Source organism: Pezoporus occidentalis, unplaced genomic scaffold (assembly GCF_034315485.1).
Source record: "Pezoporus occidentalis ecotype Australia unplaced genomic scaffold, CSIRO_AGI_Poc_V1 ctg3, whole genome shotgun sequence".
Taxonomy (NCBI): domain Eukaryota; kingdom Metazoa; phylum Chordata; class Aves; order Psittaciformes; family Psittacidae; genus Pezoporus; species Pezoporus occidentalis.
In genome coordinates, this window is record NW_026914940.1 from 3,960,675 (window position 1) to 3,988,324 (window position 27,650).

General features: G+C 44.3%; 1 protein-coding gene across 1 annotated transcript in view; it reads left to right on the plus strand.

Annotated features, from left to right (window-relative positions):
• The first annotated feature begins 28 nt into the window (after positions 1-28).
• KCNK9 (potassium two pore domain channel subfamily K member 9) overlaps positions 29-27,650 on the plus strand; it is an 80,737-nt gene continuing 53,115 nt past the window's right edge. Inside the window, exon 1 of the mRNA XM_062626968.1 lies at positions 29-837. Coding sequence (XP_062482952.1) covers positions 258-837 — 580 coding nt within the window. The 5' untranslated portion in view covers positions 29-257. The remainder of the gene's footprint in view (positions 838-27,650) is intronic.

The window sequence follows — 27,650 nt, forward strand, 5'->3', positions numbered from 1 at the left end:
GCCCCCCCCGGCCCCTCTGCGCCGCCTGAAGAAACTTGGGACGGCGGCGGCCTCCGCGTCCCCGCCGCGCCCCGCCCGGGCTGCGGGGGACCCTTCCCGCGTCGACGCGCCAACTTCGCGGGGGGACCCGCCGGCCGCAGGACTCCGGCTCGGGGCTGCCGGTCCTTCCCCGGCGGGGCGCAGCCCAGCGCCTCCTCCCCGCGGCGGGGACCCCCTGCCCCTGGCCGCGGTGCTGGGGAGGAGCGGGGGTGCCCTGGATGGCCCTGCGCGCTGGGACGGCTTGGTTTGGGCAGGTCCTGCGCAGAGTTTCCCGGCTCCAGGGCACTTGGTCCCGGCGCTCCAGCAGCCTCCTGTGCCTCTCCTCCTCCCAGGAACCCGAGCAGGCGGGCGGAGAGCGGCCGCCGCAGCAGCACAAGCTGCCCCGGAGCAGCGGCAGCGGCGGGCGCCGGCAGCCCCGCCGGCAGCTGCCCCGCTGCTGCGGCTGCTGCGGCCTGTCGGATCCCCGGGCGGCCAGGGGGGGACATGGTCCCCTCACTCGCCCCTTGCTGGCGGCCATGAAGAGGCAGAACGTGCGGACCCTGTCCCTCATCATCTGCACGTTCACCTACCTGCTGGTCGGGGCTGCCGTCTTTGATGCCCTGGAGTCCGACAACGAGATGCGGGAGGAGGAGAAACTCAAAGCCGAGGAGATCCGGCTCAAAGGAAAGTACAACATCACCAGCGAGGACTACCGGCAGCTGGAGTTGGTGATCATGCAGTCCGAACCACATCGGGCCGGTGTACAGTGGAAATTCGCTGGCTCTTTCTACTTTGCCATCACGGTCATCACCACCATCGGTGAGTGTCTGCCCTCCGGGAGGTTCTCTGGGGCAAGGGTGAGGGCTGGGGTGAAAACCCCCCTGGTTGGGAGAAAGGGCAGGGGGCAGCAGGGCATGGGAAGAGTTCTGTGCTTGGATGAGTTTTTTTGGCTTCCCTCCTGTGTTATGTAATTCATTGCTCTTCATGGGCACTTGTTGGATTTGGCAGTGTCCTCCACCTCTAACTCTTAGAGACAGAGCCTGTGGCCCCCCATAGAGTGGTAATAGAGAGGAGTGAGGCAGGCCTGGCTGGGGGCATTGGCGCTGGCCAGTTGGCTACCATCGAAATGTGGCTTGGGTGTCAAGGAGGAGGGGGGAAAAGGCAGGGTGACACTCCTGGTGTTCCCTTTAGGAAGACGGAGGCCCTGTTGCCATGCTTCTCCTTGCACCTTTGCTTAAAGAGATATAGGGAAAACTCAGACAAATGGCATTTGGATGACAATGGAAATGATGAGAGCATGGGTTCTGGATCAGCTGGGAAAGCCCTGTGTGTAGCCACACATAGCCCTGCTTTCATAACTTAGTTTTGGTCTTGGGCAGGGCTATGGAGGGGATTCCCGCAGATGTGGTCCCATCGCTGGGCCTCTCCTGGGCATTCCCAGAGTGTTCCTGAAGTTTTTACTGCAGCTGGAGAGTTGGCTGTGCCAACAGGTCACAGTCTGCGTCTGCTCTTTGTGAGCACATGGTCTGACAGGTAGAATGATGTCTGCTGTCACATTCGTGCTGCCCAGCTTCCCAGACATGCCATTTCCCAGGACAGTCAGGGTACAGTCAGTGGACACAGCCACAGGCTGTCATTTTGTACTGCTCTGCTTCCCACAGTTACAGCAGAGCATTTCACACAAAGTTTGCTTCCCTGCCATACAATAAATACCAGGATAACGAGAGGCTGTGGTGTGCACGCAGAACTGTGCCACGACTCCAGCTCTGGCTTGGTTTCTTCCTCAGTGTTTTTGTATCCATCAAGGATGGAAGCATTTGGTAATGTTCTTCTCCCAGCGCTTCTCAGTGTTCACCCCCTTGCATCTGGGGAGATCTGGAAAGACCTCTCCAACTCAGCGGCTGTTTGATAGTGCATTGTATGGAGCAGGACAAGAAACACCAGCTCTCTTATTAGTACAGGACTCAATTGTTTTACCATTTTGGGTTTGTTACAAGAAATTTGAGCATTGCCACCTGAAGACAGATAGCTTTCAGCAGAACATGATATGGAATACCCTTTGAGCAGGGTCTACTTACATGTGTACTTGATTATATTATACCTGGATGGTAAAAAATATTCTTTGAAGGACAATCCGATAGTATAAAGCCTATTTGCCCATACAAAAAGAAGATTTTAAAGGGAAAATTTCCTCTTATTTTCTGTTATTAGATATATTATATAAAATACACGTACTAACAGGCTGTAGAATTGGAGTAGAATGTGACTTTGGCTGCTGACTTAGATTACCTACTGTTCATTACGATGTCAGAACTGCCCTTCCTCCTTTAGTCACTGATTATCTCTTCCTCCATCAGTCTCTTGTCATGTATTTGTGCTGAGTGTGTACCATCCAGTCATGCCCCTCTGGATTTACGAGGCTTCCACGCACACGCCTATGTACTCACGGTGCCTGCTACTCCCACCCAAGAGGTGGCTTCCACACTTTCTATGTTCTTAAGCTCAGTTGGTGACAGGTAGAAAGGGTAGTTTGCTGTTTTGGTTATATTTTACTTGGAAACAAACCCAAATTGCTTGGGAAGCTGAAGCATTTTCTCCTGCAAAGAGCTGGTATTTGTTTAGGAAGCTCGGAGCACCTCAGCGTGCAGAGCATGGCATGTGTTTCTGTAGGCGGAGGCGCTTTGGGATGTTAGAATTGTTTAAATTTAAGATGTGTATAGCAACAGGGAACCACTGGGAGGAAGAGTGGTAATAAAGAATGGTGCGGAAAAACAGACGTTCCTTAACAACTGTTCATTTGGGAAACTCTGCTCCGGGAGGATCCATCTTTTGAAAGTTTATTAATAGTTACTATTTGCGTCTTCTATTCTGTGTATCATCTCTTCAGTACTAAAGGAGCTTTGTGATGGTGTCTCATTGACTGGTAATCTGTAAAAGTGAGCATGGAAGGTTGTTCTTTAATTTCTACTTTATCCTAAAATAATCTGGTTCATAGAGGGGAAGAAATTACTTCCTGTATTTAAGTTCTCTGGAAAATAAGAAATTTCTTTTCTGTGATTCATAGGGCAGTGATCTTAAATGTTCATGTTAATCTTTTGTGAGTCTGAATTTTAATCTGTGTGTATGCTCTCACACAGATTTCCTTCTCCGTCTGCATCCTTCCATACTTGGAGGAGCACATGCAGTGTTGTGTGCACTTGTGAGCATGCTGTAGTCAACCAGTGCTCCTGCAAAAGTGCATCTAACTAAGCATTGCAGGCTGATTTTTAAAACAGAGTGAATGAAACCCTTCGTTGCCTAATTTAGAGTGGTACACCTATCTCCACAAAGCTTCTCCTCAGAGAAGTGTGGTAAGAATCAGTGGAACACAAGGTCTAGCAATGCGCGTATGACAGCAGACTAATTTATGTCTAACTTAATTGTTCTCCTTGATACTGCTGTGCTAGCAACATGTCTGAAGCGATTACCCCTTCATCGGATCGATTCAGACCGCTGTGGCTTTCATTGCACCGAAGGCGATTGTGGCTGGCCGTGGCCACGGGTACCTGTTCGAGTCCGGGTGTTCGCGGCTAGGGTGGCCCGTGGTGCTGAAGGGACAGCTCCCGCTCTCGGCTCGGGCCGCGCCTGCTCTTGCACGCCCCGCGGCCGAACGGGGCTTGTGAAAACTCATCACTGAAGACCTGTTTGGAAGGGAGGGTGGCAAAGTAAAAGCATCCCGTGAGAGGCGAAGCGCTGAGATTTGGTCAGCTCTCACATCTCCTCTAACACATGGCTCTCCGGCACAAAAAAGCTGGATAGGGACTTTTTACAAGGGCATGTAGTGATAGGACAAGGAGGAATGGCTTTAAACTGACAGAGGGGAGATTTAAATTAGATATTAGGAAAAAGTTCTTCACTATGAGGATGGTGAGGCGCTGGCAAGGGCTGGCCATGGAAGTTGTGGCTGCCCCATCCCTGTCACTGTTCAAGGCCAGGTTGGACAGAGCTTCGAGCAACCTGGTCTAGTGGAAGGTGTCCCTGTCCATGGCAGGGGTTTGGAACTGGATGAGCTTTTTAAGGTCCCTTCCAACCCCAACCATTCTACTATTCTGGCTTTTATTAGAGGGTGGTATGGCATTGCTGCTGTTTTGACAAGCTGCCTACTACACAAAAAAGCGAGGGCTGATGAACTACATGGAAACAGGGGTCTTATCATCTGGGACACAACATTTTTTATCTACTCCCCAGGTGCAATGCTGTTATTTTAACTGACCCAATAAAAACTATTAACAGTCACAGCTGCTACAGCATTCAGTGTGTCTGATCTTAAAATCCATTAACAGAAGAAAAATACACAGTTTCTGCAAAGTTTTGGTCATGTTTGAATTCCGTGAAAGTTTGTAGGTGATCAAAATAAGTTAATAAGATGTATTTGGTTCTCACCAATTGCTGAGTTTATTTTGGGATTGTTCTCCCTTCAGAGTTAGGTAGTATAATTTCCTGTCCGTTTCCAGTTGCACAACCATTTCCAGTTACACAGCCAATATGATGACAGAGAGTAGTTTAATCGAGTTCCCCATCCAGCTGTTTATCTTTCATGAGCTATGCTGTAGAATATGCTACAGAATTCATCAAGAGGCTGGACATGATGAATGAAAACACCAATTTTTGAAAATCAAAGTTAATTCCTTGTATTCCTATTAAGTTTTAATGCCCTTTCCCACAGGTTTATAAGAGTGAGTAAACTGCTTTGATGTAAGCAGGTGTCAACACTGTCAAAATGTGTTATTGGTATGGATATCGCTCCATCATTTAGGCCTTAAAGGGTGATAGTCATACTTGATTTAACACTACCAAGCTCTAGTAAACACTGAATATTTCTGGAGGCTTGTGCAGAATGTAAAGAACTGAAAGCTGTTTATGTCACCCTAAAATGAACTGAAACAACAAACAGATTGAGGATATTTATTTATTTATTTATTTCCTGAGAAGTGACTATAAGGGGCGCATAATTAAATACGGTGTGTGCTGTGAATGCCTAGTCCCTTTTTCTAGACTTTAGCCCTTTTTTTCAGTTTCAAACACACTACAAGCAGTGATTCAACTACCCTGGTGAACACAGACTTAATATTTTATAAGAATACAGCGCAATACCTGTAATGGTGAATGGAATATCCACTTATTGACAGCTGTTTGGCTACTGAATAGCTAAACACTCAGGATCTGCCTACATCCAGATGAGGAGATTGCATACTTCTGGTAGACGGTGGCCTGAAAGGGAGTTTGAACCTGCATTAATGAACTAAACAAACACTTGCTCAAATCCATTTCAGGATTAAGTCTCTCTATCCTTTCTTTAGCCTTCTGTAAAATGGGTATAAAAATACCAAGCTGGTAGTGTTGCAATGTCTCTAATTTTGCGTTGAAAAGTGTTTTCATGTATGAATTATGTTGTCAGCGTTGCTCCTCCTTGGAGACCAGGCTCTGTTGTTTTTGAGTCTGCTCTTGGTTTTTGATGGATGTTTATGTTTAAAGGCAGTCAATTGAAAAGCTTTGAATAGGGAATCATGGCAGATGGACAGTTGGCAATAGAAAGAAAATTAAGGAAGACAACAAGACATGAAAAGGGAAAGATAAGAATGAAGATACCAATACTTTGGTTAGTTAACTACTACATTCATGACTTGCCACGACCATGAAGGTCATATCTCATATAAAAATCCCCAAACAACTACAGAGTAGATTAAAGCTACTCTTATTAATAAATTCAGGTGAAAGTCAAGAGCAAGATTTTCTGGTGATTCCAATGCTTGTAGATGCACTGGAGTAACAAATCTATTCATTCACACCATCTGGAGCTTCACTGGAGAATACTGGATGAACAGGTCTTGAGTATCTGTTGGTGGTATCTCCCAAGCAAGGAGGCAGTGAGCTTCAGTGAGCTGCATCAAGATGAACTGTGAATAGGATTTTGCTCACCTGCATAACTGAAATATTCAGCAAGATCTTTTCACACTGTATTCTTTGTATCATAGAGATCAAAATAATAAATACACAAAAGAGTGTTCTGCTAACACAGAAGGGACTAACACAGAAGGGACTAACACAGAAGGCACTTTGTGGCTACTTTAGTCACACCTCTATAGAAACAGTTCTGGAGTTCTTGAAAACTGGTTTTGCAGTGATATGTAACATTCCTGCCAGAGGCACATTAGCAAGAGCTTTGTAAAAATCACTGATAAGCAAGGCAAAAATACAGCTCAGACTGATGCTGAACTGCAGCTTCACACTGCACGGCTTACTGGCACTGCAAATGCAATATCCAGTAAGGGTCTGAAGGCAGTTTTGGGGAAGCACCGAGAAACCTGTAGCCACTCATCTGGTGGATGGTGTCAGCAGCTTTCTGTAGTGTAACCAGGCTTGAGAAATATGTGTCTTGTAGTTTTTTAGGACTTGGTGCTTTTTCATTTCTTCCTAACTAATTCATAACTTTAACTGAAGCAAGTGAGATTTAGATTAGGCTAAAGAGGAAACTCTTTCCAGCTGTCAGGGTGGTTGCATGCTGGGAGGGATTGCCTGAGGAGATTGTGGAATCTCCATCATTGGATCATTTTAAACAGAGCTTAGACAAAAATCTGTCTGGAATGGTTGAGTTAGTGCTGCTTTATTTGCCTTTGGGGAGGAAGATGGACTGGCTGACCTCTTGAAGTCTTTATCAGCCGTATGTTCTGTGATTTTCTGAATCTTTCTTTTTCCACTTCTTGAGCTATAATAGTTCCTGGGCTTGTTTTCTTAAGAAAGCAAGCCAAAGATCTTTGAAATTCCATTTTCTTCATGATATAGTCTTTGCTTATTTTTTTTTATGCAGTAGAACCATTTATGTACCTTTGCAAGTGTCAGCATGGAAGTATCTGTGTTTACCCACTGTTAAGGCTACAAGTTAGAGGTGTCGGTGTGTCTCCTGGGAAAAAAGTGAACTGAAGAAGAAAATGATCCTGCTGATATAAGGATGGCAAGCAGAAATTTAAAGAGCAGAATTGGAAGGGAGAGGAGGATTTCTAGACTAAGAATAAGGGAAGAGTTTAGCTGTTAGCTAGGGGCTTATGCCTGCTTCAACTAAGAATAAAGCCACCTTGGCTTTCTCTGGGAACAGCATCAGAACGATGAGGCTTGATCTGAAGAAAAACTGATTAATGCAGAGCTTGCCTTTTGGACAGCGTGTGTTTTGGCACAGAGGCTGCTGGTGTGGCACAAAGCAAGGGCCAGAATGCTGTTTTCTTCCCTTGAAGGCAATTTGAGCTAAGATGCTTAGTTCCTTCAATGCTGGAGTATATTCCTTCATAAATGCTGAAAGCCATGCTCACGGCTTTGAGCTGGAGTAACACAGCATTTTATATTCAGAATACTGTACTGACATTAGGTGATTCATCTTCACAACACCTCTGTGTAAAAATTACCCTCAATTTAGAGAGAAGAAGATAAAATGACTTTCTGAAGATTCAGGTTGGGAACTATTTCTAATTGCCAAACAGCTCACTTCTCTCTCTTTCAGACCACAGGGCACTAGTTTACAGCCAGATTAAACAGTGAAGATGAACCAAAGGCAGAGGTCCGTAATGAATACAAGGTGATGTTAGTGAGCTCCTGCAGTTTAGGTCTTCTGACATACAATAGTATCAGAATCAGGAGCTTTATTACATGAAGGAGCATATACATTGCTGGGTTACTCCTCTGTTACTACTATGTGTCAAAGGCCCTTTAGGTTTTTAGGTACCCAGTTTCTATGGATTTTACTGAAGATCCTTGGCTGAATCTGGATGAAGGCCACATGGAATATCCCCTTCCCCTGTAACAGATGCTAGCAAGGACACTTGCTGGTGATGCAGAACTAATCAGTAAGAATCCTTGCTGCTTCTGAGTTGAACTAAGAGGTTACTATGGACTTGCATTAGCTACTTGCTGCGTGTAACAGGCCTATTCACTTCTTTTTGGCTTGTGGATATTTCTAAGTGAAGCTATGGACTACCAACATTTATTGCACGTAGATTGCTATGATGCAAATTAATTTGAATTTATTTCCTTCTGTGGATTATAGTCCATGGAATCTACTGACTTTAAAATGTATAGACAAGAATCCTTCCCCCAAGTTACCTATTCCCTACCATGTGTCTCTGATTTGATGAGTGACATTTATATTGTTGGTGTTGTAGTGCAACAGTTTCTTTGATTAAAGTGAGAGGGTCTGTGGATGAGGAAAAAAATCTCCCAGAAATTAAAGCCTGATCCAAAGCCTGTTGTAAATAATGAAGAGGGTATTTTGAGTCACAGTGATTTTGGATCAGGTCATTATTTGACATGCGTTCTGCAATGCAAGTTGCTGCATTCTGCAGCAAACCAACTCCTGGAAAATACCTGTAAGAGCAGTTTTCAGATTTATTTTTTTTTTTAAATAATGAAGCAAACAGAATTTGTAGAGTTACAGTATGTGCTGACTTGGGCATTTATACTGATTTTTATTGGTTTTAATTGAAAGTGAGAGGCTAAACTACTTGGCTTCTGCATACCTTAAACTTTGATAAAAGAGTAATTCTGAGGAAGGATGCTGATGCTTTTTATTCCATTTATTTGTTTTAGTGGTGGTTGTTGGTTTATTTTATTTTCTTCTGCTTTCTTTCATTGCTGCCAGACAGTTAACAGCCTCTTCTGATCCACTGAGATGCCTTTTATGTTTTTAACTTGTAATGCACACTTACATCTTTTCGAATTTGGGGGAAGAATCTCCTAAATTTCTTAGCACTTTTTTTTCTCTATCTGGCCAGTTGCCACAAGAGGCTTCTGTAGTCATTAGCTGGCTAAAGGGTTCAGTATCCTTTTTAACTGCTTTCATTATGGAGATGATTAGGGCATGTCAGTGAAAGACATATCTCTATTAAGGACTCGTGTATTTGTTACTTCTTAGGATGTCCTTTCAATTCCCTGCGCCAGCAAGAAAGAGCTTCAGAGCAAAGCAGACAAGTAGTGGGGTTAAAAGATCTGATTGTCTCCTTGCTCTCCTGTCACAGAAGAGGATCGCTCCCTTTGCTAGCTGCGTGAGCTTTCCCAGCCAGGAACATTTCACAGAGAGCTTTAGGACACAGATTGATGAATGAAACCCGCAGCAGCTCTCTCTAATTGTAGAGTGCAGGAGATTAGCTGCGAGGAAATGCTTGTAGACTCCCAATTTAGGGATATTCTTGACATATTGAAGGGAAGGTAGAAATAAAAGTGATCTACTCCCAAGGCAGTTGGCACTATCAGCAGTTTCCGATTCATGCTACCATTAACTCATTACTGAGATGTTTTGGGTGCAGATGGAATGTTTTACTTCTTCCACCCTCTTTTCTTTTGATGTCCTCTAGAAAGAATGTCCTCCTCCTGTGTTTAAACTGTCACAGACCATTGCTGTGGGAACTGTATCAGAAATTAACAGTTGCACCAAACCTGTACCCACCTGGATTTTTGGGTTGTCGCTTTGCTGCATTTCACATCCATCTGGAACTTTTCAGGACCAGACACAGTAAGAAAAGGTGTCAGATACTCCTGTTTAAAAGGTATAGGCCTCTATTACTTGAACGAATGAACAGTTGCTATTAACTGTTAATAGTTTACACTGTTTGTTGAAACAGGTCTGACTTCACTCAGTGAAAACGGTGTTATTGGGAGTAATGACTTCTAAATACCTGCAGTCTGATGCTTAGGTTAACTTTGCTGTGGCAACTAGGGAACTTGCAATAAAAAAAAAGCAGCAGGAGGGATGTGGAGCCCTGACCACAAAGCTCTGCATGCAGGCTGTGTCTCATAAGATACTGCATCTGAAACGTCTTAAAAGTCTTACGAAACAAAGACGACTGGACTTGCTATCGCAACCTTGCATCAGAGAAACACCTCGTACTTGCAGAGGTGACTTGAAGTCTCAGTGCTATCCCACAATTTTTTCTGGCCTTTGGGAACTTCTTGGGCTTCCAGAGGTTGGGCTTCCAAGTTTCGGAAGAGTTCCTTAGAGGATAAAGCTATAGTATTTTCTGCTAAGGACTAGAAACAGCAAAAGGATGCCCTTTCTGCATTATTGAGAATCGTTACATGTATACTAGTCTGTCAAAAAAACTGGCAGCCCTAGGCTGCCAAAGAGGGAAAAGAAAAGCATATTTTGGGATGTGGAAGTCTGGGGACTTGATATTTGGGGAGTGAGAGTCTCTCCCAACATCTGAAGGGATCTACCCACCGTCACTCTGACACATCCTCCATAATAATCCCTGATCTACTAGTATTCTCCTGGATATCAAATATGAGTTATCGTTGCAGTCTTTTTTTTCAGTATTACTTAGGTGTGTTAGAAATGAGATAAAGCTCATTTTAGGCAACTGATAGTTAAACCAGAGACACTGTGTCTGTACCATCAGAAGCACCTTTAAATCCCAGTGATTTGACCTGAATTCTTCAGTTGACCTTTCAACTGATAAATTAAGAATTCAGCGATCATCTCAAACTCTCTCCTTCAGTTTCTCTCCCGCTTTCCTATTTCATGTGGGGATGAACATCCCAAGAAGAGGAAGGAGATGGAAGCTGTTCAGTCTGTACTAGTGCTCTATTTCTTTTGCATTCTTTTCTGGTATTTTTTGTCTGACAAACAAATAATTGATCAGCCACTCTTTTGGCAGCAAAGGCTTAAACTCGTGATTTGCTCTTAAAACACATCCTGCTTTGTAGTAAAAGGCCAGCTATTTAAAGGGCAATTTTCAAAACAATTAGGGCTGTAGTAGCAATGTGTTTGCCTTAATGAGTGCACTCTGCCAGTCAGAGGAAACGGCAGAAGCTGATACCTACTGGTGCAGGCCAACAGAGGCAAATTAGCAGTGTTACAAGTCAGTTAGTGAATGTACTGCATATCCAAGAGGTTTCTTTTAATGTCTGAGAAGCACTAGGTACGATTCAGAATGGCTTCATTTTTGTTTTGTTCCCTAATATCCACCCCTAATTATATTTTCATTCAGAAGCCTTCATATCACTCCAGTGCTTGTGATAGCTTAATGTGTATGGGTTGCATTCAGCTCTGGTTTGACTTGTTGGATGGGCACCAGAGATCATTTTTCCTAGAGCTTCATTCTTACTCCATTGGTGTTGCGTGATGTTTGACGTCCGTGTCCCTATGGTGCAGGTAGGTCAGCTGCTGGCATTTTGGTATGACATATATTTCTTTTTAAGGATTTCAGGGCTTTTTTCTTTTCTCAAGATGAGCCATGGTAAAGGCTCGTGATACTGAAGAGGCAGATGCATGGGATGTAATCTGGTTGTGAGTCCCTAGCAATAGGTAAAACAATAGAAGTTACTGGCTCTTGAGCATATATGGTTTGATTTGGATGACTAGCTAAAACCTGACTGCAGGTTGGGTGATGAGCACTCTGAAAAGAATCCAGCCTGTGGAACTTCTCAAATCTGATCAAAACCATAGTCTGCTTCTGAGGACCTTGAGTGAGGTGCAGTTAAACCTCAGCAAGGAAGCATTAAGAGTGGCCACAGAGAAAAAAGATCTTCCTAGCAATGATAACAGTAAAACTGTGAAATACATTCGCCTGCGAGGGGGTGGGCTCCTCTTTGCTAGGTCTTGAAAAACAGGATAGACAAGCATCTGCCAAAGATGGCCTGTGTGTAATGTCCTGCCTCGCGGCAAGGTATGGACTAGCCTCCTCCTCCCTTACTTTTAATGGTTCTGCACACACACACACAGGCTGTTTGAAGTTTGTCTTGGATCTTGCTTGGTATCTAAGTAAGTTTATTTTGTCCTTTTTTGCTGAAGGCTCCTGCTTCCCCGAGGGATTATCTGTGCGTCCTACAATTTTGTCTCCAGCTGAATATCTGGATAAGAATCAAACCCCTTCTCTAAGCAGCAACTGTTCACTGTCAGCAGTGTCACCAGTTTTTTATGGCTGCTGTTTGAACAGCTCTACCAGTGGCTGTTGCAGGGAAAAATAAACATGCTGCCTATCTTTAAAAAAGGGACAGGAGAGAACATGGGGAGTTAATGCTCAGTCAACCTAAATTTGATACTCGGAAAGATATTTGACCAAGCTGTTAAACAATCAGCATGAAAGTTCCTCGGGGATAACAAGGGACAAGCTGGAACAAACATGAATTTTTCTTGACTAACTCACGTTGCACTTCTTTGGATTGTTTTTTTCAATAGATAGCTGATAGTGGAGGAGCAAGAGATCATATCATTTATTACATGTGTGGCATTGTAATAGCATTGAGTTGCAGTAGAAAAATACAGCCTGGATTGAATTGCCATATGAGGATGCAAGGTCTGGATGCACACACGCTGTGGATTAGAGGTTGCACTGTGGCTGGGCTTATCGCGTGTATGAAAAGCACACACACTGTGCAGGTGGTTGTAAATGGGGCAGAAAATGCAGACTCAGTTGCCCCCTGCTAAATCAGCCACTGGATAATTTCATATAACAGGAGAAAAAACAATATTTATGATTAGTTTCTTGTCAAATTGGATGGACATAACACATACAGACCATTAATGGCTTGTCTGATAGAGCAGAGAATGGACATATTAATTGTGAGAGGGGTGGCTAGCGCTTCAGAGGGCAGGAGCAGAATACAAAGTGATTTTGATAAATTGGAGAAATAGTCTTAAATCAATGTGATGAAATTCAATAAAGACAAGTGCAAAGCATTATACTGCAGAAGGAAACATCAGATGCACACATAGAGAAATGATATGAACTGACTCTATGCAAGTACGGCAACATCATGCTGGTAAAGTGGATTATAGTCTAAATATGAGTCCATGGTGTGAGATGTTCAAAGCAGGCAAATGTTGGATGTAAGCCACAGAAGGTAGCTGTTCTGTTTTGTTGGTATTGGTAAAGCTTCAGCTTGAAACCTGTCCAGTTTTGGGCACACACTGTTTTGAGAAAAGGAGAGAAAAATCAAAATGCTAAGAAGAGACCTGCAGTCAGTGTGAAGTGGACAGATATGTTTAGTCTTGAAAAGGAATATTTGAAGGGAGGCCTAATAACAGTCTTTGAGTATGTGAAATGCTGTTGTAAAGAGAACAGTGATGAGTATTTTCTACATATATATAAAAGGTTTACTTGTCAGCATGGCAGATGTAGGTTCATTGTCAGCAGTGAAAGCAGCAGGAACATGATCTCTGAGGAACCTTCAAAGGGCCAGTAGTAAGATATTTATCTGAATAAACAAGTTGTCCAGCACACATGGGCTTGGTATATCCGTCATCCTGCCTCAGACCTGAGTGGACAAGTTTACCTGTTGAGGTCCCTCCAAGCTGTGTGTTCCTAGGGGTGGGTGGCTGATAGCTGCTATACAGGAGCTGACCGATGAGTTGAGTAAACTGAGTGATGACTGAAGATCTAAGCATCCTGAAACAAGTCAAATAGTTCACTGGGGCTTCTCTTAGCCCTCAGCTTCTGGTAGTATACACTCTGGGTCTTCTGAGTACCATGCTAAGTGCACAGCAACATTTGCTATCTGGCAGTGGACTTCATCGTGGCCAAGGCTCAATTTGCCTTTAAGAGACCATTCCTGTTAGAATTGCATCAATACACATCTTGCAACCACTGATCATCCTGCGTTTTGGGTTACGAATTCTGTCATGCTGAAACAAAGAGGTTTCTCCTCTTTCCCTAAATCCCATGCATACAAACCAGCAATTTCCATAACACAGACAATCATCCAATCTGTTGTCTTGGCAGACACTAAAGCCTTTCTACTTTGGAGAAAGGAGATCTATCCCATAATACACCTGTGCAATATATGGCGATGGTGGCTTTGTTGCTAACCCCCGCAGCAATTAGTTTATGTCCCCAAGCATGGGATTTGATTATCCTTGTCATTATTTTAGCAACAAATGTTATTAGCAGCCCTAAAATTGTCCATTAAAGTGGGAGGAATTACTTGCCTGCATCAAGGGGAGAACAGATTATTTACTACACAGATTTTAAGCCCAAATGCACTTTTTTTTCCAGAAGAGCCCTCTAAGCCTTTGTACAACTTCCATTTTTCTACTTTGAAACCTGCTTCTTCCATGGGCTTCAAGTCTGGGTCTTTTACTATAACGCTGGGGTAGATACATGTGGTTCTTGGAAGAAACCTCAGAGACCATGACCATATATTTCTTCATGTTCCATTGCTTGTGTGAATTCATCCCTGATTCTGCAAGTGCAGATGCCTAAACTTTGGTTGGTTCCATAATTTCTTGACTTTAGTGCTGGTCCTGGCTTCATTTACAAACAGTTCTGGATGCCTGGGGCTGACTTGGCACGCATGGACTGACTGAACATCACTGGTTGAGTGTGGGTTGTTGATCTGGCAGGGTCATTTTTATAGGATTTTCTTGACACTGCAATATTAGGTTTTTATGAGAGAAAGAGATAATGTGTCACAGGGGCCAAGAAAAGATGCTGTGTCTGAGTGGGTGAGATCCAGGGTAGTGTCTGAAAAATTTCTTTGTCTTCACTGGGAGTAGCTGATTCATTCCCTTCCCACCACCCTGTTAATTCCTGTTCATATATCAGTTCACCTTAAAGCTGCCTTTTTATTCCCATGGGGTATTGTGTTCCCACCCCCTTCCATCAACAGGGAGTGGGAGAGACCACCTACAGCTTTCTCAACAGACAATAGTGGTGGATCCTGACAGACTGGAACAGATTCTGTTCACAGTTGCTCTCTGTAAATCCTGTGGAACTTGGGTGTTTTGGTGTATTCACTGGTTTTAGACTGAGATGAATGCATGCAGAATCTGGTCTGGAGAGCCTGTATTTTGAATGAAGCATCCCCTCCTACTCACCCAACAAATTCACACACGCACGGTGTCGCATCAGTATTAGCTCCTGTAGCAAACAGAAAACGCGCCAGTAGCCCAAGAGGAACAGAAAATGTTCTCAAACAGGGCTTAACAAAGTAAATAAGCATCATATAACCAACAAAATCAGTACAGCTCCATATTAGCCATTACAGATATCTCTGGCTTTTTCTCCATCATACTGTGCACATTTCAGTGCTGTGGAAAATGTATAACCCAGAGGACCTCATTTCAGATCTCGGGGATGGTTTATCAAATGCAGGGTCTGGGATAGAACACCTGACAGAGATTCCTGTTGAATAACAGAAGTAGTTTTCTCCTTCCACCCCCCAAAGGAGCATTAACTGAACCAAACAAATTTAAATATATATCCAAAATGGATATATATTCATAGATGTGACAATGTTATTAGAAACAACTCCTCAAAAGCTCTTTTTTCCTGAGTCATCTCCTCTGACTTAAAAAATGACTTCACAGGAACAAATGTTAGAATCAGGACATCAAGAGCTTTCACCTTTCTGCTTTGTAAGAGCTTTGTATTCCTCAGCTGCTCTTCTGCTTGGAGGCAGTCCTAGATGGACGAATGTCTTTATGCTTTCCAGTCTATGCCTCCCTCATGGCCTTCTTCCTTTACTCTTTGCACCTTCCAACACAATCAGTAATAATCAAGCTATTCTTGTGGGCTTCTCTGTTGAATTTGTTCAAGCCAAGCTGCTCTTGGCTGTTGAAGACGTTCTGTCTTCACCTCTTCCTTTGAGAACTTGGTGTCCCTATTGATCCAGGAAGCAAGAGTTAGGACTGCAGACTAAGCAATGGCTGGTGATCTTCTCAACCAGAAGACTGTGTCATCTCTGTCTCAGTTGAAGTTGTGTTAGATTTAAAGGGAGAAAATGCTTCTGTGACCCAAAGACATTCTTTGGTTGCTTGCCTAATACACATAATATTGGGGGAACGTCTTATGTCTTTTGGATTTTGACTTTTGCTTCCATTCACAGTGTAGTGCTTTTTGCCAAGGGGAGGCTGGCAAGTTTTCCTGCGCAACACATTGGAGAAGAGGAAGAAGCCTGAAACATCTATTGGGACAAAATGGACCATTGCTTGGAATCCCTCATTTGGGTGGTTTCCTCAGACAGAAGTGTCTGGTTTTGGTGGTCTTCAGTCTTCTAGTGTTACAGTTCTGAGAATCAGAAGGAGTGTGCATGCTCGCTGAGTGCTGGAGAGCCACAGGACCTGTGCTTCACTGTGTTTGCTTTTCTAATAGAAAGATACTAGTACCCAAAATGTAGATTGATAGATGATAATTTATTTTCTTTTGAGTGTAAACTTGTAACATCACATGTGCCAACCCTTTTACAAGTGTCCAAGGCCCTCTGGGAGGTCCACAGCCTTTCATCTTGAAGGCAAGGCAGAAGGCTTTTGTTTCTTCTCTGCCTTCTCCTTCCCCTCCCAACTGCAGTGCTTGATGTTGGTCTTGCTGCTCCAAGTGCCTGCAGCGTGTGTGAGACCTGGGGGCCTGGGTTTCTTGTCTCTTTAATGGCATTCTGTGAGCTTGTGTTCAGAGGGAGACAGAAAGATCAAAGGCTGTGCAAGTGCACTGCGTTTGATTTTGCTTACACCAATATGAATCGATTGACTTCACTGGGTTATGAGGGATTTACAGCTAGGGGAGAACAGATTCTGACCTAATGGCTCCAGAAGAGGCTTTTCTTGGATGAGCAATGTAATTAGAGCGCTGGAACAGACAGATTTCGTGACTCATCTGTGGGTCTGCAGTCTTTCTTTGCTTCTAGTAGGGTGTTCACTAATGTCACCACACTTTCATTTCACCCGTGGGCTGATCTAATGAAGGACCAAACTTTGCTTTAACGGAGATCTCTATTCAGCTGCAAAGCATTCTCCAATCTTCATGTCACTATACAAACCTTATTTACTGCAGAGGACCCTAGGAAGAGACCAGCAAGCTCAGGGCCAGATGCTGTGGAAGTGGAAAATTCCCACTTTTTTCCTTTGCTGGAGTAAAGCAGGGGATTAAAAGAAATAGAAGAAGTGAGGTGAGGGCCAGGGAGAATTCATGACTGGATCCAGTTATTAATCCCTAATATGTGTCTCAGCAAGGGTCAAAATGGTGGGGCACATGTGCCAAGACCTACCTGCTCTTTTCCAGCTGGAAAGCAATACATGTGCTTTGAAATCAGTAAAGCTCCTTTCTTAGACCATGTTGGAGGTCTGGGGAAGAAATAGTTTTGTTAAAAGATACCAATTCATTGAGATTGCAAGGCATTAATTTGGGAAACTTTGTTGAGAACATTCCCTAAGTTTGGGGAAGAGGACGTAGTAATGGTCAGTGTAAGAGGGACGAAGCACGTGTTTGGAATGAGGGGAGGTGAGCATAGTCACAAGGCTGGGGCTTGTCCCTTCCAGCTCTTTGGAGGCTATGCTGTGCACCAGGGTCTCATGGAGAGTTGGCAGCACTCAGGAGGAGGTGCAACGTTGGCTGCCAGTTCTCCTTCAGTCTGAGTGCAACAGGAATAGGAATTATGGCCAGCTATTGCAGTTTGGCTGGTGGCCACATCCATGACAACAACAGTAGCAGGGTTGTGTCAGGGCTGAGTAGATAGAAGCCCCTACCCTGCTGCTCACATAGTCTCACCTCTTCTGGTCCATCTCTTTCAGCTGGGCTTGAGCTGTGAGACCCCTTCAACACCAGGGCTGTTCAGTGGCAGGCAGCAATGGCCTTACTTTGGTCCATCACAGTAACAAGGAGACAGTAGACTCAGGAAAGGATACGGAGGCAGTGTTGCAGTGGACTAGTGTTTGGCATGGAATGGGAGAGGTGAGGCAGAGACACAATATCTGACATCACTGAGGCTTCCTCTAAAAAGATTGTGGTTATTGATATAGGGAACCAAATGGAGGTGCCTCCCTTACATGCAACCCTATCTTGTGTACCTGTGTGCTATCTTCTGAAGCCTTCAAGATGCCAGTGATCATCTGTTCCAGAATCACAACCTACTGCATCTCTGCCTCTGTAAGATTCCTAAGTGGGTTGCTGCTGGTGCGGTGCTCAGCACAGATTGTAAGACCCACCTGGGAAGAAGGTGAATTGCTATGTGTACCTCACCACTTGGCAGTGACAATAGCACAGCTATTGGATTTGATGTTGGTTTTCTTTTGATTTGCCACTCACTGAAACTTAGAGCCAGTCATGTTGATTGGTCCTGTCCTTGGATGGAAGCCCTGCTGCACCGGGCTCTGCACCAGCGTGAAACTCAGGGTAATATCAAAAAGTGTCTAGAAGACGATGGAACTGAAGTTCCACTCTCAAAAGTAGCTTTTGCACTTAGGAGGCTACTTTCCAAGCCAAGTAAGCTTGTACTTGCCAAATACAGGTTTAGAAAACAGGTTGGTTGGGGTGTGAAGTTATTGAAGAACATGTGAAAAATCTGCCTTTCAGGGCAGTGTGAAAAAAACAGGTAACTCTGAGTCTTCTGGTAATCCACTTTCCAGCTACCTGTCACATAAACTGCACTTGAAAGTTTTTCCTTCCCTTTTACTCCTGAGGATGTAAGTCACCATGTGAAGCATTAATGAAAGCTGCAGTAGGTGCTGGTCTGCTCTTTGTGCATGCTGACTCATGAGGTACCAACCCCTGGTGATACTCACAGGAGCTTTATGAATACAAAACACAGGAGTAAGTCATTGCCTTGGAGAAATTCCTGTTGATGTAAATAAGACACAAATGAATGCAACAAGTAATAGCATAGAAGGAGGAGAAATAATGAAAATAATAGCAATTATGTTCTGCTAATTGCTTTCAATTGCCACCATCACTGACTGGCTGAAGAATGTATCCCAAGATAAAGTTTTGTGGGTTAGTTCAGGGACATCTTTTGTGTCCAAGACATTGTGAGGAACAATGCCTGGAGATACGTTTTGAAGAAGCCAAAAAATGCTAGTCACTGCTGGCACAAATGGCATTGCAGATGGGGAAGTGGGAGATGAGGAATGAGAGCTGGGAAGGATGGAGCGGGGCTGTGTGGTCATGAAAAGCTTGGCAGATGTGGGAAAAAGAGAAGTCAATAGAGAGGGAAAGGTGAAGTTCTTAAGGTAACATGCTTTTCAGACTGGAAATGGTGATCTTGATGCCTTCTGATGGTTTTTCTCAAGGTGCCTGAGGATATCCCACCTGAATGGGGTATCCTGCAGGTACAGAACATCACAGCTTATGCAAGTGTTGTTCAGAACAGTTATGACCTGATTGCCTTACTGTGGGATACCAGTGGTAATTCGACTTGGCTGAGAGTTATCTTTGTGCCTTGCATGGTTATGAGGATCTGGATGTGGGATGCACTGTCCTTTCTGAAAGCATCTGAAGCTACGTATTTTCTTTTTCAAGCCTCCTTGAAAAGCACACATTCCCAGGCTATGTGCACTGCACAGCTGTCTGTAATATTGTCTAATACAACATCAGAGGTTGACACAGCTCAGAAAGCTGCAACATATGCAGGGTTGAAGCATCCCAGCACAGTATTGCCTGAACCTACAGCTTTTATGTGCTTCCTGCACTAGGTTTAGCATCCTAGCACCAGTCTCACTAGTAGCACAGCTCTTTTTAATGGTCACCAAGACTTTTCAGCAAACTTTGGGGTTAAAACTCTGGTGGGAGAGTTGTAATCTTTCCACTGTTCTGGCATACAGAGGTATTTGGCTGTGGAAAGAGTTTTACCTCAGCAGGATTAGACAAAGTCCAAGTAGAAATACCTATAGCATTGAAGCCAGGTCGTTGATCAATAACCTGCAATCCTAATTGTCCAAGCCCAGGTACTTCTTAATGACTTCAGCTGAATTTGTGGATGCCTTCCAGCTTTGGGTGTCTTGAAAGAAGACTTCTAAGGAGGGAAGCCGCTATCGCAGATGTGTGGCAGATACACTGATGCTTCTGTTTTCAGCCTGGGGCAGGGCATGTAAGCTCCTTCCTGGAGCTCTTCTCTAGGTTAAACCAGGCTCAGGGAGTACTAAATATTGTCATTACTGCTTGTGTGACTGAAGAGAGCAAAATTACCTCAGGGAAGAAGGAACCGGCCAAATCCACTCTCCTGGCCTCATCGCCCTGAAGAAGAATTTGGATTGTGAGCAGCCCAGCTCCAAGCTGTCTTGATGTTCAGCTGCTGTCATTGTAATGCTGAGGCAGACGTGCTGCTTCCTCCCTGGATTGTGTATTTTGAGCACGTTTCAGTAGTGCTCTGAGTTAACATATTTTTTTTCCCCTTCCTCTACAGTGCCAGTCATTGCCTTTTCTTCATTTTTGTGATTAATTGCTCTAAATACTGCTCCTGGACTGCGGGAGTGCAATTTCTGAGCTGTATTTCATTTGAACTTGCTATGCAAGTACAAGCGAACTTGGGGGTGTGCACACACCCACGTATTGCTAGGTAGAGATGGTTGCCAAAAGGACACCGAGCAAAAGAACAGTTAGTTCTTAAACAAGGGTATAATCTAATAAGCCAAAAAGGAGAAAATTACATACTGGAATCTTCAGTGCCTTTCCCCTTCCCCTCAGTTTCAGAATTTGAAGTTGGTACAACCCCTGACTAGAGCAGTGATTTAAATATATATAGGCATCTGTGCTTCTAAGAAAAGGAAGTGTGTCTGTTTGGGGAGCTGTGTGGAATGAGTTGGTGGATCTCAGTCCAACTTCTGGCAGGCAGGTTTTCACATCGCTCAAAGCCACCCCCTCCAGGGCTCGTGCCAAGCTCTTCATCTCTTCCTCGTATGATCCCACCTGCCTTAGCACCTTCTGCAGAGACGGAGAGTTCCTCATGTTCGATTGTGGTCCTTCTGGGCTGGCACTGGGATGTGCTGCTGGCCTGTCAGCCCTGCACGTGGGGGCTTGGCTGTCTTCTTGCTCTCTCTTCCAGTGCAATTGATCCTTTGCCCCTTGATCCCCGTGATCCCCATGTATTAGACACTTGTAGCCATCTGATGACTGGTTTTGCCTGGCATGTGGCAGCATCTTTTCAGCATGCTGGAAAGAGGCCAACTGAAAAGCACCGTGCTGTGTTGTGTTAGGACTGTGGCATGTCCCATGTCATAAGGTGGACATGCTGACACACACCCCTCTTGGGTCCAGTGCACCAAATGTATCAGGAACATGGATGTTGTCTGGGATGTGGTAAGACAGCATTTCTTCACATTTTCTATACCATGGCTTTGTTTAGTTACAGGCAAAAAGCTTCAGGACTTGGAACAAATTTAGCTGCTCAGATATAGGTTATTTCATGCTGCCTGGAGGTTACAATTTCCTCCTCAGCTCCGAGGCGGAAAATCCATGGCTTGCTGCTGCCCTCCTTCATCTATTCTTAGGATGCCCATTGCCAGGGCCCTCAATCTGGTCTTGTTTATGTGCTGCTTTCCAAACCTCACTGTGCAGTTATTTCTCAGGAAGCTGTTGCTATGCCTGAGTGTATTTAGCTGGTTTAACGATCCTCTTGTGCCCCTTGAAAAGCACAACAGTCCTTTCTGATGAAAGCAGCACTCTTCAGGCTGAGTGCTTTTACCTTGACTCAAAAACTTTAAAGGAAATGTTAATTGCTTTAGTGGTGGTATTGTCGGAAAAAGGCACCAGTCTAGCTCAGAAAGATGAACCCTGGTGCTGATAAGGGAGAGAGCAATCTGTGTGAGCCTCTGAGAAGTCAGTAGTACCCAGAGCAAATTTAGAAGTGGAATGGAAATATCTCAGTGATTTGCTTCCTCGTTGCTTTTGTTTGGGGATGGTGGAGCTGACTGGCATCTCAGGGCAGTGTTAAGTTCTGCACTGCTTTGTCACAGGCTCTGGGATTTTTTGGTGTGCTGCCTGTGCTGCTTTTCGCTGTTACGGCAAGTGGCAAGCTGCAATGGAAATGCAAAGGGGAGAGGAAAAGAGAGATTCTTTAGGGAATGTAATGAAGAACATGGGCACGGTGCTCACTCATCTCCACAGCTCGGAGATGCTGTGAATGGAACAGCACAATCAGATTGAATATTCATTCAAGCCTGGGGGATTGAATAGTCAGGAAAAGGTGACACAGCTCTCTAGGAGCCTGTGTTCAGATTGCGGAATACGACCCCAAAAACATGAGGATGTCCCAGCAAGTTCCCTTTCCCACCTCCATACATGCATACATGGCCATACAGCCAAATCAACACCATCCTGTAGTTAATAGTGGTTCTAGATGTAGGTAATGTGTCTCCATGTCTCAGGCTATCTGTCTTTGGTGCTCAAGTGATCTAACCGGGTGCCTCTGCTGTTCTTTTTATTATTTTCCTTGAATTTTTGAGCTCTTCCAGTTAAACAGTTGCAGTTTTGCATGTGTACAGAGCCACCCCTTTTATCACCTGGACACCTAACATGCATTTAGGCATCCCCTAGTAGAGGTTACATGAAGGAAGAGGAGGTGAGGAATGAGCACTTTCCACCTGTGTTAAAAATGATCCATTCTATAGAAAAGGATCCAGCAGGAGAGAGTAGAAAGGAAGGAAAGTGTGATGCTGTAACATGGTGATCAGATGATGAGAAAGTGTTTGACGTTGTTGGTGTTTTTCTGTTCCTTGCATTGATACTATATTCTTTATTTGAATAAAATACTTCAGCAGTCATGACAGCCACATCTCCCAAGCCCCTGAGACAAGGGTTTGAATTTTACTCTGTGAACTTGACGCGTAAAGCATATGCATCGCTATACTTCTGGGTGCCCAGGGACCTTACTGCATCTACCCTTGACTGTATCTCAGTTTCCTGTAATTGAAATAGGTATAACAGTGTCTCCCTCTTCCCCTGCATGTACGGTCTACACTGAGAAAGAATCCTTGCCTTGTTTCTTACTCCATTTGGGCAGTTCATGTTATATAGATTCTTGGCTCGGGTTTTAAAAGAGACCTCAAATCCCATGAATGAATGTGTTATTTCAATTTCTGTATGCACCTGTTATTGTTCTCCAAATTTCTGGATTCATTTTTTTTTCTTTAACAAATTCATGCTTATTCTCCCCAGAGAGGTTTTAATGGGCAGAGGGAATTAAGGTAGACAGCCTGTAAATTCCAGACACTTGAGAAAGGGCAGCAACCTAAATTATCATCTCAAGTTATTGCTGTACTGTGTTACTGCTTATACTACAAAGTGCTTTGAGCTGTGAGGTTTTTAATAGCAGAGATGATTGGTATCAGGTAGAATCAGAAATGCCCCATTGTGTGCTATGTGGTAACAGTGGTCTTCTGCATGGTGGAAGCTCTCCCGTGACAGAGAAATGATCACTGCCTGATGTGGCCACAAACTGACTGTAAATGTCTTTTATTTAACACTATCTCCAACTCATATTGCAGAATACCCCAAAAGATAGCCTATAATCAGTTAATCTTAGTGCTGGGTGTTGGGTCAGGAATAGAACAGCATAAAAAGCATCCTACTGGACAAATGGGAAAGGAAAGAACCTGTAGTTTGTAGAGTAGGAAAGAAATTAGACTGAGCCAATCCTGGATAAAAGGTAGTCTTATGCTCTGCAGATTTCTAGGCTGCCAAATCGTTCCCTACTTGTTTTTCCTTGCTCTCACATTCACTGGTAGATTCACTCCCTTTGCATTACGCTTTCTATTTGTTTTTTACTTTATCACAAGCCATACCCCAATTCCCACCCTTTTACTCTGTTTTTGATCCTTAGCCCATGTTATGTCTAGTTCATGGAATTTTCAACTGAGAGTATTTAATCCTAGTACAGGATAATGTTTTTTTCCTGCTCCCTGACTTTTTAATCACGAGTAATGAAGACCATGGCAGTGAGGCTATAGTGCTGTGGCAGAATGTGGCTGCCTGGGTAACACCACAGTTATCATAGAATCATAGAACCACAGAATAGTTAGGGTTGGAAAGGACCTTAAGATCATCCAGTTCCAACCCCCCTGCCATGGGCAGGGACACCTCACACTAAACCATCTCACCCAAGGCTTGGTCCAACCTGGCCTTGAACGCTGCCAGGGATGGAGCATTCACAACCTCCCTGGACAACCCATTCTAGTGCCTCACCACCTTAACAGGAAAGAATTTCCTCCTTATATCCAATCTAAACTTCCCCTGTTTAAGTTATAACCCGTTACCCCTTGTCACTACAGTCCTTAATGAAGAGTCCCTCCTGAGCAGCTGTGGTGGTGTTTGAGTGGGTTTCCCCTGGTTTTCAGATTGGTCTCTTTTTCTGAGGTGGTCCTTCTTTGTGCTTGTCAGTGCTTCAGAGAGGGCAAGTATTCAAGAGATGGATGGACTTGATCGAGATTCATGTTATCTCTGTGCTAAGTAAGGTGCATAGAGTAAGGCTGAGAGAGGGAAGGAAATAGTGTTATTGGAAGCTTGATAGTGAGATGCCCAGATTCAAGTTGTTCATGAGTGGAGCTGTGTCCCTTACTCTAAAGACAGTGCTTTTCAGCCTGAATTTCATCCTGCTCCTAAGAAATGCCATATGCCAAAAGTGGTGTATTCCCAAGCAGGGGGCAAGGGCTGGATTGACACTTCTAATAAAAAAAACAGGAAAATTACTGTATGTTCAGTATCTGCCCTCATTGCTGCAAGGGAATCCAGCTGAGTGTCCCGTATGTCTCCCAGTGGAAGCAGTCTCTACAGCTCTGAATTTAAGCACAATCCCGGTGCAATCAGTTCTGTTCTTGACGTGCGTGGGGCTCCTTAATATGTCCCTGCAAATACAGAGGGAATGTCAGTAATTCACCCTGAGATCTGCATCTCTTGCTAAAATCTAAGCAAGCAGAAGAGGGAAGAGTGAATGTCTCATTCGGCTCAAGTGATGGGGACAGGACTGTCCTCACAAATTCGCTTCAGGTATGTGTTTTAGGCAGGAGAGTGACTGCTTCCCATGCTCTGGAAGAGTTGTTACTGCTGGGCAGCCCCAGAGAGTAATCTTTTTGGCCACTTTTAAGCCACGCAACACTGAAAAGAGCCAAAGAAAACTCTGGTATTTTCAAAGCTGTGTATGCAGCCACAGGGACCCTTGGAAAGGCAACTGGCAAGTGGGACCTGCTGGGCAGATGAGGGGTCCCTCAGAACACACCCTGGGCTGTTGAAGTAGGAACTTCATAACAAAAAGCTTCAGGGAGCCCAGTGTTGTGCTTCAGCCAATTTGAAATCATCTAATACATTTTCCAATATCCTGTGAGCAGAAATAATGTAACTGTAGTGCTTTTTCTTTTATCCCTGACATTCATCACAAAGACGAAAGCAATGATGTTGTGACTCAGCCAACCTGAACGAGCCTGACAGCTCGTCTCTCTGATGGGTTGGGTTGGGACTGGGTTATGATATGGAGTCATTTACTCTTAGTTGGCTTTCAAGCAGTAAGGACTTCAGAAATGTCCCTGGTGAGGTAGGGATGAGGGCACTTAGCACAAGATGTTTCTTCTCTAACTGACAAAAAAAAAAAAGCTGTAAGAAGCTCCCTATTCCTGGTAGAAACGTAACATCGGCACAAAGAAGATGGAGTTGGAAAAATGCCTCATTCCAAAGTGTGTTTATCCATGGTAAAGTGCTTCTATAAAAGGCATCTTGGGACTCCATGTTTATTCCCCCTCAATGACTTCTAGACTGGGTTTGCTTGATTTTCAAGTCAACAGTGGGTTGTTGTTTTTTTTTCCTAGTGCCAACAGTATAAGCTCAGCTGGGTTCTAGAAATCAAACAGTGCTTCTGCCTCATGACTGTCGCCTCCAGTAATATCCTGCAGTCAGCACATGGGAAACAGCTTTATTGGCAATACGTGAGCCAGTTTGGGTACCAGTTCATTCTGCACCGCGCTGACCGTATCATGCTAACAGGGGTAAAGACCTGGTCCCTCTAAACAAAATCAGAAGCCCTAATCAGGGGACATGTCACCTTGAGCCTTGAGAAAGAAGGGGCTGCTTTTTACTTTGAGATAGTGGTAACTGTGGACTTCTACCCTTTTTTTCCCCCTAATTCTCACACTCATATTTAAAGTTCACTTTTTACTGTGATGATGCATGTATGCCTGTTTTGTGGTGGTGAAGGAGATAAATCCGTGTATGTACATATCTTCTCACTTTCTGGAAGGTCATAAGGGTATTGCACTTGTACATTATAGAATCTGTAGGTTGGGATGTGCTATTTCCTGAAGGTTGCAGCTCGGAGGATGATTCCCAAAGGGGAATGTGCAATTTGGCATTAGATTTCCATTTGGATCTCTTGGATTTTGGGTGGGTGTCTGGGTCAGTTTGGGTCTTTGACAGTGTTACAGGGAGGGGAAGAAGGAGAATGATTTCTGTGAGTTGTTTCTGATGCAGCTCTAAATCTATTTTGTGTTTCTGAGGGCTCTTGCTCCTAATTTAGCTTCCAATTTTGGTTCATGTGAGCTCCTTATGTAGAGCCACATGGCTTAGGTTGGAAGGCACCTCTGTTGATCATTAGTCCAAGCCCCTCCTCAAAGCAGACCCGGTTCTGAATTAGGACAGCTTCGTCCAGTTGTGTTTTGATCATCTCCAAGGCAGATTTTTAACCAGCTGGAAATCACACAGCTCTGTTCCTGTTTGGTGTACGTTGTAAAGATTTTTATCCTAATGCTGAACTTGAGTTTTCATCTCTGCAATGTGTAATCATTGCCTCTCATTTTGCTGTGCCCCTCTGGGTGTGCAACTCTTTCCTCTCTTGACCTGCCACTTCAGCTCTTATTAATGCAACCCAGTGTGACTGGCCCTTGTTCCTGCAAGGGCACACTTCTGACTCCTCTTCAGCTTCTTGTCCGCCAGGACCCTCAGATCATTTTCTGCTCTTTAACAAACCATGATGGTTTTCAGGCCCCTCATCACTGTTTCCAGCACTTGCACTTCCAGAGGATCACAGGGGCAAGAGCAAGGAACCAGGAATCCATCCAGGTGAATATAAGGGGATTGGAGCACCTTCCATATGAAGACAGGGTGAGAAAATTGGGGCTGTTCAGCCTGGAGAAGAGAAGGCTGCGTGGAGACCTCAGAGCAGCTTCCATTGTCTGAAGGGAGCTGCAAGAATGCTGGAGAGGAACTCTTCATCAGGGACTGTAGTGATAGGACAAGGGGTGATGGGTTCAAACTGAAACAGGAAGTTCAGGTTGGACCTAAGGGAGGAGTTCTTTACTGTGAGGGTGCTGAGGCGCTGGCACAGTTTGCCCAGAGAAGCTGGCAGTGTTCAAGGCCAGGTTGGATGGGGCTTGGAGCAACCTGCTCTAGTGGAAGGTGTCCCTGCCCATAGCAGGGGGGTTAGAACTGGATGATCTTGGGTCCTTTCCAACCCAAACCATTCTGTGGTTCTATGATTAGACCTTTAAGCCTGGAATACCTTCAGCGAGGGGTCTGTCACCGAGGAGCCGAGCAGAGCTGCTTCCTTTTGTAGCTGGAGTGATGTTTTTTTCCTGCCTTAGTGTAAAGCTGCTAAAAAATTGCACAGTATCAGTTGTAACAGCAGCATTACAATTTGCAAACATTCTAAGTAGTTAGTGTGAGGCTGCACGCCGGAGCCTGCAGGTTCCTCCACTGCTTTCGGCTGAATCCTCGCAGATGTTATATGGTTCTGAGAGTCTGTATCTGTATTAAATGAAAGGTTTTTTTGGGAGAGATCGCTTTCCTCGACGGCTGCTCCACTGATGCACAGACCCAGTGTTTAGAGAGAGCTCCTAATTTTTAGCCTGCATTTTGTGTTTCAACAATTCCTTCAGTTCTTGATAGTTTTACTGCATCAGGTAAAGTTTTTTCATCCTCTCAGTATTT